Source organism: Pygocentrus nattereri, chromosome 3, assembly GCF_015220715.1.
Source record: "Pygocentrus nattereri isolate fPygNat1 chromosome 3, fPygNat1.pri, whole genome shotgun sequence".
NCBI classification, from domain to species: Eukaryota; Metazoa; Chordata; class Actinopteri; order Characiformes; family Serrasalmidae; genus Pygocentrus; species Pygocentrus nattereri.
Genome location: NC_051213.1, coordinates 13,081,452 through 13,094,947, shown reverse-complemented (window position 1 = coordinate 13,094,947; position 13,496 = coordinate 13,081,452). Strand labels below are relative to the sequence as shown.

Below are 13,496 nucleotides of genomic sequence, written 5' to 3'. Positions count from 1 at the left end.
AGATCTGGTGACTGTGGAGGCCGTTGGAGTACAGTGAGCTCGTTGTCATGTTCAAGAAACCAGTTTGAGATGATATGAACTTTGTGACATGGTGCATTATCCTGCTGAAAGAAGCCATCAGAAGATGGGTACACTGTGGTCATAAAGGGATGGACATGGTCATCGACAACACTCAGGTAGGCTGCGGCATTTAAACGATGCTCAAGTGGTACTAAGGGGCCCAATGTGTGACAAGAAAACATCCCCCACACCATTACACCACCACCGCCACCAGCCTGAACCGTTGATACAACGCAGGATGGATCCATGCTTTCATGTTGTTATGCCAAATTCTGACCCTTTCATCTGAATGTCACAGGTGAAATCGAGACTCGTCAGACCAGGCAACATTTTTTCAATCTTCATTTGTCCAATTTCAGTGAGCCCATGTGAATTGTAATCTCAGTTTCCTGTTCTTAGCTGACAGGAGTGGCACCTGATGTAGTCTTCTGTTACTGTAGTCCATCTTCTTCAGGGTTCGACGTGTTGTGCATTCAGAGATGGTATTCTGCATTCCTTGGTTGTTACTGTTGCCTTTCTATCATCTTGAACCTGTCTGTCCATTCTCCTCTGACCTCTCACATCAACAAGGCATTTTCGTCCACACAACTGCTGCTCACTGGATATTTTCTCTTTTTCGGACCATTCTCTGTAAACCCTAGAGAGGGTTGTGCGTGAAAATCCCAATAGATCAGCAGTTTCTGAAATACTCAGACCAGCCTGTCTGACACCAACAACCATGCCACGTTCAAAGTCACTTAAATCACCTTTCTTCCCCATTCTGATACTCGGTCTGCACTTCAGCAAGTTGTCTTAACCACGTCTACATACCTAAATGCATTGATTTGCGGCCATGTGATTGGCTGATTAGCTATTTGTGTTAACAAGCAATTGAACCTAATTCAATTGTAAATTAAATCTAATAAAGTGGCCGGTGAGTGTATACACACACACACACACACACACACACACACACACATACATACATACATATACACACTGCTAAAAAAAAATAAAGGGAACACTTAAAAAACACAATATAAATCAAGTAAATCAAACTTCTGTGAAATCAAACTGTGCACTGATTGACAATCAATTTCACATGCTGTTGTGCAAACGGAATAGACAACAGGTGGAAATTATTGGCAATTAACAAGAAACACTCAATAAAGGAGTGGTTCTGCAGGTGGGGACCACAGACCACTTCTCAGTACCTTTCTGCTTTCTGGCTTATGTTTTGGTCACTTTTGAATGTTGGTGGTGCTTTCACACTCGTGGTAGCATGAGACGGACTCTACAACCCACACACGTGGCTCAGATAATGCAGCTCATCCAGGATGGCACATCAATGCGAGCTGTGGCAAGAAGGTTTGCTGTGTCTGTCAGTGTAGTGTCCAGAGGCTGGAGGCGCTACCAGGAGACAGGCCAGTGCACCAGGAGACGTGGAGGAGGCCGTAGGAGGGCAACAACCCAGCAGCAGGACCGCTACCTCCACCTTTGTGCAAGGAGGAACAGGAGGAGCACTGCCAGAGCCCTGCAAAATGACCTCCAGCAGGCCACAAATGTGCATGTGTCTGCACAAATGATTAGAAACCAACTCCATGAGGATGGTATGAGGGCCCGACGTCCACAGATGGGGGTTGTGCTCACAGCCCAACACCGTGCAGGATGCTTGGCATTTGCCAAAGAACACCAGGATTGGCAAATTCGCCACTGGCGCCCTGTGATCTTCACAGATGAAAGCAGGTTCACACTGAGCACGTGACAGACGTGACAGAGTCTGGAGACGCCGTGGAGAGCGATCTGCTGCCTGTAACATCCTTCAGCATGACCGATTTTGGCAGTGGGTCAGTAATGGTGTTGGGTGGCATTTCTTTGGAGCCCTCCATGTTCTCGCCAGAGGTAGCCTGACTGCCGTTAGGTACCAAGATGAGATCCTCAGACCCCTTGTGAGACCATATGCTGGTGTGGTTGGCCCTGGGTTCCTCCTAATGCAGGACAATGCTAGACCTCATGTGGCTGGAGTGTGTCAGCAGTTCCTCATCAGGAGCATGCCCAGGCATTGTAGGGAGGTCATACAGGCACGTGGAGGCCACACACAATACTGAGCCTCATTTTGACTTGTTTTAAGGACATTACATCAAAGTTGGATCAGCCTGTAGTGTGTTTTTCCACTTTAATTTTGTGTGTGACTCCAAATCCAGGCCTCCATTGGTTAATAAATTTGATTTCCATTGATGATTTTTGTGTGATTTTGTTGTCAGCACATTCAACCTTGTACAGAACAAAGTATTCAATGAGAATATTTCATTCATTCAGATCTAGGATGTGTTATTTGAGTGTTCCCTTTATTTTTTTGAGCAGTGTATATACACTATATATATGTATATACACACATACACACACTCACATATATATATATATATATATATATATATACACACACACACACGTATATATATATATACACACACACGTATACACACACACACACATACATATATATATATATATATATATATATATATATATATATATATATACACACACACACACACACACACACACACATGTATATATATATATACACACACACACATATATATAGACACAAAGAGGTTGGGATAGTGTAGTGGTTAACACCTCTGCCTTCTACACTGTAAACTGAGAATGGGGCTCTTAATAGCCATGCATGCAACCAGGTGTTTCTGTCCATCCTTCTAAGATAACTCAACACTGAGTATGAAAGGACGTGTAGCTGACAAGAAGCCAAACAAAGAAGTCTGCTAAGAAGTCTGCTAATTTGTCAAACAAAGAAGCTGCTAATGTTCTCAGACGAGTCCAGACCTCAACATCACCGAATGTGTTAAATACTTGTTTGGCCTTGTTTCCTGATGATAAAAGGTGAACAACTTGCATTTATATGTTGTCTTGACTGGAAATTAAATAAAGGCTGGTCTCTCATTTTTGTTCAGTACTGAACAATTATTACACATGGTTATTTACATACAATACATATGGAACGTTTCTGTGATTTCATGCCCTGATAAGGTATAAAAACAATCATCATCATGCCAATGACAACATCTGATGACTCTCAGAGGAGTTCTAAGTGTAATAAGAAGGAGTATGAATGTGTATGTCTAATATTAAACCAGGGGATCTCTCTCTCTCTCTCATATTAGTTTGAACGGGCCTTGTAATCAGTGGTGGTGCAGCGGTTGATCTGTGTAGGCAGACAGGCTGCAGTGTTAACAGTTGTGGGTGTGTTTTTGGCTCAGACAGAGGGGCCTCCCCTGTTTGTCTCTTAAGTGGTACTGCCACTCAGCCCTAATGAAGAGAGATGATGCAGAGAGAGAGGGGCTGAACCACTGCCCCAGGGGAGATGCTCACAACCTTTCAGCCAGGCTGCTCCCTCCAGACCCCCACACTCATTACACCACACAACCACACATACACACACCCCTAACCTCTGACTCTCCCATTCATTTTGATTTGCTAATCAAACACTCTTCAAAAGACAGACACAACTGATAAATGCCGTGTGAGAGAGAGCAGAGAGTGTGTGCATGCATACAAGGGTGCGATTGTGTCTTTATAATTACCGACCGCCTTCTCTCCACAGGACGCAAACGAGAAGCAAAGCACAAATTAGTGGCTATGATAAGCGACCTCTCTGAGTTCCTGAAACATGACCTGGAAACACTTGTCATCTTTATTGTTCGTTACAGAGCTGTGCTTGCGCTGCTCAGCTATGCTAACTAATCCCATCACTCTAATCCACCACAAAACAACTTACTGCACTGATAAGGCTGTGCCTAATTTATGCAGGATTCAAATGAGCACCAAATCGGAATAATTAATAGCGGCCTATGTTTAATTAGCTTGGCATAGGCAGTGTTGAACGCACCCTCAAAATAAGAGGAAGGACCCCCTGCATACCATCAACCCTGAGGGGAGGGAAGCCCCATAATAACCCCAACACCATGAGGGTGTCTGTCCTCAGGCAGGTTCTCCTGCCAACTTTCAGTTGGTGCACAGAATGGATGAGTGACATCAAGTATTACTAAGGCTAACATCTCAATGCTAAGGCTGACATTTTTACAAGGAGAAACTTTTGTGATCTTTAGAGTGAAAACATTAGTAGAAAACACTCTACTAATAACGCTTTGCTGCCTAGAGCAGAGCATTCATGCTGAGTGGTTGATTGTGACTGTGAGTACGAGGCATGTCCATCACAATTATTTACTGCAATCACTGTTTTCAAGCATCAAATACAGATTCAAATTCATAAAAAAATACCAAATATTAAATTTCCTGGTTAAACAAAACCAGGTATCAATATTTTACGTGAGGATCAATTCTCAACCAGGTATCAATATTTTCCGTGAGGATCAATTCTCAAAAGGAAATGTCAGGATTGGAAGTATTAATACTTCACTATTGATCATCTACACCAATAAGGTAACCCGGCCATGTTTACACAGAGAAAAGCATCATTATTCCAGAACTCTCCTGTTGGATTCACACTTTTCCATCTGGAATTGAGATATAAAGGTTCAGACAATGCACATCACATGAATAAAACATTCTTCCTTATTAAAAACCATCTTTGCCCAAACTGCCACGGGCTACCCAAGCCACCTCACTGTTATGGGTAAAGTCGAGGGTCCCCATTAACTGCAGGAAATAGACAAGCAGGTAGGCAATCTGCACTAGCACCGGCTAAACAGTTAGCTCCACTGGCACAAACTACACACCAGATAAGTGCTAACGACTGCCAACAAATAAAGACCAGTTCATGCAGTGCACCAGCTAAACACAAGCTAACTGATTGCACTGGCATCAACAAAACAACTAACTGGCATCAACTAAATACAACATAATGCACTGCATTAGTACCAAATAAACTGCTAACTGCACTGACAGCCAACAAAATACCAACTAATGTGCTGCATTAACATCAACTCAGTGGGGAACCCTCAAGGCCTCCTGGGCCTTCAAAGGCGTACATGTTAGCATGTCTGTTACAAGCCTCAAATATAACATGGAATGTCTTTTACAAGCTTCATATTTTCTTGTTTAATGTAGAATGGGCAAGAAATGTTAACATGAATTGCCATTAGCGTAGCAACATATCACTACAATTTCACAGGAGCGCTAACAGAAATTAGCATTATTGCTAAAGCTATTTTTTTAAGGGTAGTTAACTAAAACTAAAAGCCTAGTTCTGTTAGTCATGTTTCACCACTGCACCATCTAAACAGCTAACCGCAACAGTACCAGATAAGCACCAGTTCATGTACGGCAACAGTTAAACATCTAACTGCACAAGCTTAACAGAAACTAATGCAATGCACTGGCATCAACTACGCAAACAGCTAACTGTACTGGAATCAAGTAAACAGCAGCTAATGTGCTGTGCTGACAACATGTAAACAGCTAACTGCATTGGCACCAGCTAAACAGCAACTAAAGTTCTGTACTGACACCAGGTAAACGGCTAACTGCACTAACATCAGGTAAACAGCAACAAAAGTTCTGCACTGACAACAGGTAGATAGCTGACTGCACTGGCACTAGGTAAACGGCTAACTGTACTGGCACCAGTTAAACAGCAGCTAAACCGCCGCACTGACACCAACTAAACACCTGATTGCAATTGGCTGAATGTGAAAGGCAGACAAGTTTTGGGGCGAGGCATCTTTTTGAGTTCACCACACCTGAACATGTCACCAAGGCCCTTGAGCACGCCTTTCTTGGATTTGTTCTTCTCCTTTTTCTCCTTCCCTCCCTTCTTCTTGTCATCTTTGGACTGTCCTCCATTCACCTGGCTTTCTGGGATGGCTGCACCACCAGCTGGGAGTGGTAGATCGTTCGCTGTGGAGACAGAGTCTCGACCAGAGCGTGAACTCTCTTCGGTATCCTCTTCCACTGAGAGACAGAGAGAAAGAGCGAGAGACAGAGAGAAAGAGAGAGAGAGAGAGAGATGTTGAGAGGCATACTAGACCTAAGACCCTGTAAACACTTAAGAATGTACAAAATCAAGACAGCACCCAAGGCTTCCCTGTTGGCTCTGCCAAATAAAATATTTTCACAAACACTGAGCAATACCAGGACTGTTGACACAGATCCACCCGCAAGTGCTTTATTTTTCTGATACATGCTGAAGTCGAGTCTGGTATGAAGGGCAATGGTTAGAGGGCATGGTGGCTCAACAGACGCCACTATTTCATTTGGAAGGAATCTGTGATAATGTGCAGCCTCAATATGGAATTCATTAAAAGTCTGACCTCCCTACACACCCCCAGTCCCACAAACATCTACACACTCCCTCTTTCACATCTCAGATGGAGGTGGCGGGGTCTCTCTCTTTCAGCACAAACTAAAACCTTTCCCTGAGATCATCCAAGAGTCAGGGAAGAGCCTTAACTCTTCTGGATAGAGGTTAAAAATGCTGTGGTCAGAAAACAAACAGGTAAATGGTTCTCTGGAGTCTTTAAGCAGAGCTGCAGCAGGCCTGTAGCTTCAATCTGAGCAGGGGATTAGGGCCCCTTTTACATCTTGCATTAACATTAATCTTGTGTGATACAAACATTAGTGTCCAGTACAGGTGTAAATGGGGTCCAGCATGTCTCAGAGATACGTTGAGATATCTCATCACTCAAACCACCTTCAGAGGAGGTCAGGGTCACATGTGACCACATAACATTTGTAAATGAATACTAAGGCACCCCATTGTGTCACCAGCAACAAGAAAGGACTGCCTAATTAAGTGCATAATCACATCAGCTTCCTATAATTTTCACATCTATTAATATTTTTTTGTCCCCGAAGTACCCCAAATGTAGTTATCGATTACAAACATCAGTACATAAGCATTCCATAAGCACATATAAGCGTCCATTAGCTTATGTTAGCTACATTAGCATTCTAGCTCAAGTGCAAAACTAAACAAGCAAATTTCAGACATCAAACATGTCTTGACTGACTGACTCCAAGGGTGCATGTGTACCTTGTAACTTTGAACAACTTAAATTTGACTCTTCACTGAACTATCGCTTTAACATCCCTCCCTCAGCAGGGCCACAGCACGTTCTACACAAAAGGCTGAACTATAGCCACACAGTCATGTTTCACACATCTGCTGTTGTATATGTTTCAACATCAGGAGCTGAGGCCTAGGCTACACACACAAACAGGCCTTCTGAGAAGACAGAGTTATGGCATCCCCTTTATCCACCAAGCGAGCAAGTATTTTTAGAAAGCAGTCCTTCTATGTGGGAACAGAGAGTTCTTTATTAAAATGCTCCCTTTGTAACAGTTCTACTCCAAGAGTAAATCATTATCCGACTGTTTCCCTGCCTCTCTGCGCACAATTAAGAAGGAGCAATATTTTGGTGTCCCACAAGAGACTTTGAAGCTCTCTTTGAAAACATCAGAGCAAGGGCAGAATTGCTTTGCTAATATACTTGTTTTATTAATACACTGCACTGTTAGGATGTTTGCTTTGAAGAGAGAGTTCTGTTCTCCTGATATAATAGCAGCGAGACCATCGTAATTTTCTCTGCAGAGCTTACAGCACATCCAGTCGTAACAAAAAATTACTTATATTGATTTTGTTGCATTCACTCAGGCCTGTGCAGTGAATTTTTTCAGTATTAATAAAGTCACACAGAAACCGACACTGGCAAAATTTCTTCTCACTCCCACTTTATTTTCTTATTATCTTTTCTCCATATTTGGAATATATCTCATACTACTAACAATCACAGGGTCCAAAGAAAATGGGAACTGATCTAGCTAATTTTCATTTCAGCATCGTTCCTGTTATAACTGCTGTTTCCATTCTGGATGGCCTGCTCCATCAGACGTAATTAATCTGTCAGTAATTGTAAGTTTAAATAAACTCTGAATTTGCAAAGGGGTGGTGCTGCAGAGAGGGGAGGGGTGTTAATTGCAAAGTGCTTTAGCATGACACTAAGCAGCGGTGATGTCATAACTACTGCAGTGTTCCTGGTGGCAGACGCATGTATGGTTAGAATTTATTAATATCCTATAGCCCTCTGCAGGACAGAGTTGTCGGTCTACATGGTCAGGACAAAGATTTTAGTATGCTAGACTGTGATGGAACAGAGGTGGGGCTTTAGATGCACAGTGTTTGGATAGAAGGAGATTTGTTTTCTGTTTTTCTTTTTTTTTTTACTTTCTTCACTTGGGCCATCCCTGAGGAAATCTCTGAAGTGAAACCTCACCGTGGAATTATGTATGACAGGAATGGCAGGCAAAATCAAGTGCTCAAACCCTTTTCAATTATGCAACGCTTTCCGTTTCCCTTTTTTCTTGCCTTCTTTCTCAAAACCCCTTTAACAGTTTGCAGGATGATAACACTAACTACATTTGGAGAGATATCACTTTCATCACTTTTCTTTCTCTTTTTTCTTCTTGTGTGCCAGCTTATCGGGCCGCTAAGTGCAAAGGCGGCATATCTCCACGGATGAGCTGCATCTGGCAATTAAAACTGGGCTGCAAGATTAGAGGAGCGTGCTAATTTCTGCAGCTCCTAATGATGCCGTCTCGGATAACACACAGGAGATGGCAATCGCTCAGGCCTCCTGGGGGGCCAGATGAGTGTGCGTGTAGGCAAGCACTCAGCTTGTCATTATCACACACCCACAAAAACTCAATCTGGTCTTGACAAACATGGAACTAAAGAGGAGAGAAAACTGAGAGGAAGAGAGAAAAAAGGATGAGAAGTATAAATTGGACCCTTCATTTCCCAAACACTGCTCATTAGCCTAACAAAGAGACGCATGACGGCAAAGCCAGAGTCAATGCAGCAACAGTTCCAGCAGATCAATAGTGTTTTCATCAAAACAGCCATTGCAGCAAGTTAAGCTGCCATTCTGAGCTGGTCGTTTGACTGCGGTATCAAAAGGAAATGAATTAGTGTAATTAAAATGATTTCAGTTGCACAAGAGAGGGAGAGAGCACTAAATGTTTTGACACCCCAGTCAAAAGACATCATTAGTCTCCTCCTTTTGATGCAGCGAGGTGTTCATTTCCTTCTCTGTGCAGCGATGGATTCTGACACATTGGGAGAACTGCCACTGTGGTTCACAAGCTGAAACGTAAGACTGAAGTTTGGTATTTCGGAAATACGGAGGTGAGCAAAGCTCAGGCTGGCTCATTTTCTCGGTGGGGTATCTACGGGTGACACATTTTTTCCCTGGCTAACGCCAAATTCACATTTTATGTAAATAAAAGTGTCGGCGTGGAGGAAGAATGCCTGCCCTTATCTGTCAACTCTGACTATTAACCTCGGGGACAGACACAGGCAGGATGCTTTTTATCTAAATTGAAAAACTTATTTGACTTATTTGAATATCAGGATGGGAGAAATGCAATATACCTCTGTGGCAGAATCTACTGCCCCCAGTATCCTCCCCTCCACCACCCCATTTTGCTCAAGGGAAGATAAGACGGTATTTAGCAGGCTGGCAGACAAAGCTTACCAGAACAAAGTGATTCAGGCAAATAATTCACCCCATTTTTTTTTTTAAAGAAAATGCCTCATTTAAATGCCTCTTTTAAATGGATAGTAAGGTAGCTCTTCAGGCAAACTCCTGTTATTAGCTGGCCTAGTGTTGTACGACAGCTCCAAAGCATGCCTGTATGCAACGAAACACCAGCCTGGACAGGGTGGAAATGGTTGAATATCCAAAAGCATATTTTAGAACCAGCGATGTTTTAGAAGAGTCCCATATTAATGCACTTATGTCCATAATTAGAATATAATACTTTCAGCAGAGCTAAAATGTTTTGATGGCATATGAAGCTACATGTTCAACTAAGCACACATTCTAAAGTGTTCATTGACTCATTTGTTACACAGCACAAGACAACAGCATGTCTCCCACCAATTGTACAATTATTATTGGTTTAAAAAAATCTGGCCACAGAGCCTTTCTTAACCTATAAAACAATTCCAGGCCAGTTGCATCCCATGGCTTAATATTCAATCATTCATAAACTAGAACACAACACAAACTGGTTCAATGTGATAACACAAAATGTCATAAATTGGACATATAAGTTAACAAAAAAATCATGTACTCTGCACTCTTACACCTGTTTTAAGAGTCTATGATACAATCTACACTGATGAAGGTCACGAAAATAGCTCAAATAAAAAGACTGTGCTTTATTCACTAAGGGCTCCAAGGAGAGATGAAGGACAAGCTGCTTCTTCCTGTAAACAGGATAAGGGTTTCCCTATTGCTCTGAGTCTGAAAGCATTAAGAAGTTGTTTGAATGAGAAGGCCCCACCGGGAAGAAAGAAACAGCTCGTCTGGGAGCTGGCTCAGATGTGGCTGATATGAATAGTAATATGTGAGTAATACAGATGCTGATTGGCCACAGATTCCTGGGCTGGGCTGCTCTATGTCTGTAAGGGGAAGCCTGACCTAGTTGTGGTGGAAGGAACTCCATGAGCTATTGTAATGTTCCCTCATGGTGACTACACTCCTAATTGAACAGAAAAAAAAATAGATGGACTTAATACTGAATAAGTATTCTATAAGAACAGAAGGACGAATGCGCGATGGATTCAATGAGGTATCATAAGACTGAACTGCATTAGTGGTGGTAATATTGCAAATGCCTTGATGACCTACAATTTAACCTTGAAAAAAATTGTGACATTACTTCAAACTCAAAGGTCACTGAAACAAGCAGAGAAAATCTACTGAAAATGATTTGAAACATTTGGTCAATACCACATTTGTGTTTGAAAAGAGAAAAGTAGATATACTTCTAAGGGTTTAATAAAAAAAAAAAAAACACAATGCTAGAGAATGGAATGAGCACGTCTGTGGCCTGACAGCACTTACATGTCTCCATGCCTTCATCCTCCTCCTCCTCACCCGCCATGCTCATCACAGGGCGGTCATATGATTTGTCAATGGCTGCCCGGAAGCTCTCGTTGCAGCCCCTCCCCCTGATGATTCGAGGGCGTGGCCTGTGGAAGGGGACGTCCCCGTTCAGCGTTACCTCGGCAACAGCCGTCTGGAGGCTCTCCAGGGAGCTGGACTTCTTCAGGCCCAGATTGGGCCCAACGTCTCGCGTGGAGTTGCCTTAGGGGTGAAACAGAGGACACTTTATAATGAACTGAGCAATGACAACAAAAAGCTCCTCCATCTTGAAAACTAGGGCTCGTTTCTTTTAGATGCAGCCTTATTGTACTAATTGATTTGCGCCATTCGGTCTCCTGTCTGAAGATAAATGAGACGATGCAGATTCCACTTATCTGCAGATTTGCTGCAAAGCGAGAGAGAAAACAATGTTGAAATAATATGGAATATAAAGACCCCACTGGATAGGAAGTGAGCTGTGACACACATCATCTGTCTTGTGAACAGGATAAACAATACATTTCAAACTCTTGGGGCTGCTTTAGTGGCTTCTTCCTCAATCTGTATACATAATTGTCTTAAATTATAGGGCTACAAACTCTATAAACACTTTGCATACACAGAGATAGAGCGAGAGAGAGAGAGAGCACGAGAGAGCGAGCGCGAGAGAGCGTGAAAGAGAGAGCGCATGAGAGACAGCACACATGAGACAGCATGAGAGCGTGAGAGAGAGAGAGAGAGAGAGAGAGAGAGAGAGAGGGAGAGAGGGAGAGAGGCTAGAGAGATAAGCAAAAGCAAAGAGGCAGACAGAGAGAAAAAAGTGAAGAGACAAAGACAAGAGAGACAGAGAGAGAGAGAGAGAGACAGAGAGACACAGAGAGAGAGAGACACAGAGAGAGAAAGACACACAGAGAGAGAGACAGATAGAGAGAGAGAGAAAGAAAGAGAGGCTAAACAAGGGGGAGAGAAAGAAAGTTTGAGGCACTTATATATGGCACAAGTATGAGGCCCTTTATCTTGGGTGGGTGGTCAGGGGCAGGAGGGATGAAGGGAACAGAGGAAAAAGAGGATGTGAAGAACAAGTGGGGATGGAAGGAAGAAGCATGCAGACTAAATACACAAGATTCATCCCATTCAATCCCACCAGCACGTCCTCCCTGTTCCTCCCTTCAAGCTTTTTGTTTAATGACCTTTTCATGACTCTAATCCACTTCTCACTCTGGAAGGGTGTGTATATGTGTATGTGTAAGGAGACATTCCAGAGACACAATACACCCACTTCAAACAACTTGCAGCAGAGACACAGCATTAATCTTGCTCCAGAGAACCTGCTGAGGAGATCGTCCACAGCGAGAAAGTTGGCTGTTTGGGTTTGTGACTGGTGAGGGGGGTGTCTATGGCTAGTTGGGCGCATATGGAACAGACTCTGGAACAGTTGGCAAACACACAACATTCTCTGAGCCACCTGCATGATTGGGACAAGACAAACGTTTAAAGCTTGCCCAATAAATCACACGCACACACTAACTGAACAGAAAAATCAAACATGAGCACAGAACCAAAAGACTTGACATGCATGCAGCCCAAGAAAAAAACAGAAACGGTGCATAGCCAGTGGTCCAGTTGACTACATCTTATTGCTATGTTCAGCATAATGAATCTCCATTATGCACACAAATATAATTAACATGCAAATGATATATAAATATACATGGCACAGATGAGGGAAAGCAGCTATTCAGAGGACCACAACCAGGGCTATTTTTTCTGTTTGTTGACCGAGTTGATAGAAGTGCCATTCTTTCCATAAAGCATGCTAGGTCAAACACAAGTGATATTGATGTAAGGAAACCCCAAGTGGGCTTCAGCAGCTCCAGCTGTCCCTTGCTCTGTTTAAGGCCAACACAGCTCCCCATCAGACAGACAGAATTATTTTTCCAGTGGCTGCTGTTCTTTGTTTAGAGTAGCGTAGTGAGGCGAGACTTAGGGAATTTCATTATGTCAGCGTCAGCCTCCTGAACAACGGCCCATAACCAGCATGTGGTGTGATGTCCATTTTGATTTTCCATCAAATGTCCTTTTTCCGTGAAGCAATGATTAAGATATACATCGAACCACACCTACCTGACATTTAGCCATTCAATAAGAGCTGGTCTTTTCTCAGCGTGACCCACATAGATGTTTGGGAGTGTGTGCTCAAGCTCTCAAGCGTTGCTTGGAATTCGAGCTTGCTGTCTTCATAGCTCTTCACTAAAGGGATTCCATTGTGTAGCACAGTCGAACATATGGTGGCGTTCTGTATAAACATAGCTGTCAGTCAGTCTCTCTTTTTCACTCTACTTTGTCTCAGATGGGCCGTTCAGGTGGACCATGTGGTCTTCTTCATTTCTTCCCCCCAGAACCATTTCGCGTTGATTTTTTAGTGAAGGTCGCGGCTTGTTTTCTGAGTGCTAAATGGAGCATGCTCGCTGGCTGCTGATCTCACAGCGGATCTCTGCGTGGAAAGACGTGAAGTGAAACAGAGATTGGCTTGGCCAAATAAAC

General features: G+C 43.0%; 1 protein-coding gene across 3 annotated transcripts in view; it reads right to left on the bottom strand.

Annotated features, from left to right (window-relative positions):
• Positions 1-13,496, bottom strand: part of pard3aa (par-3 family cell polarity regulator alpha, a) — a 521,056-nt gene that overhangs the window by 166,759 nt on the left and 340,801 nt on the right. For all 3 annotated transcript variants that reach the window (XM_037537061.1, XM_017704401.2, XM_017704387.2), the window contains 2 exons: positions 10,932-11,174; positions 5,763-5,973 (listed from right to left, as the gene is read on the bottom strand). In XM_037537061.1, the coding sequence (XP_037392958.1) occupies positions 5,763-5,973; positions 10,932-11,174 (454 nt within the window). The remainder of the gene's footprint in view (positions 1-5,762; positions 5,974-10,931; positions 11,175-13,496) is intronic.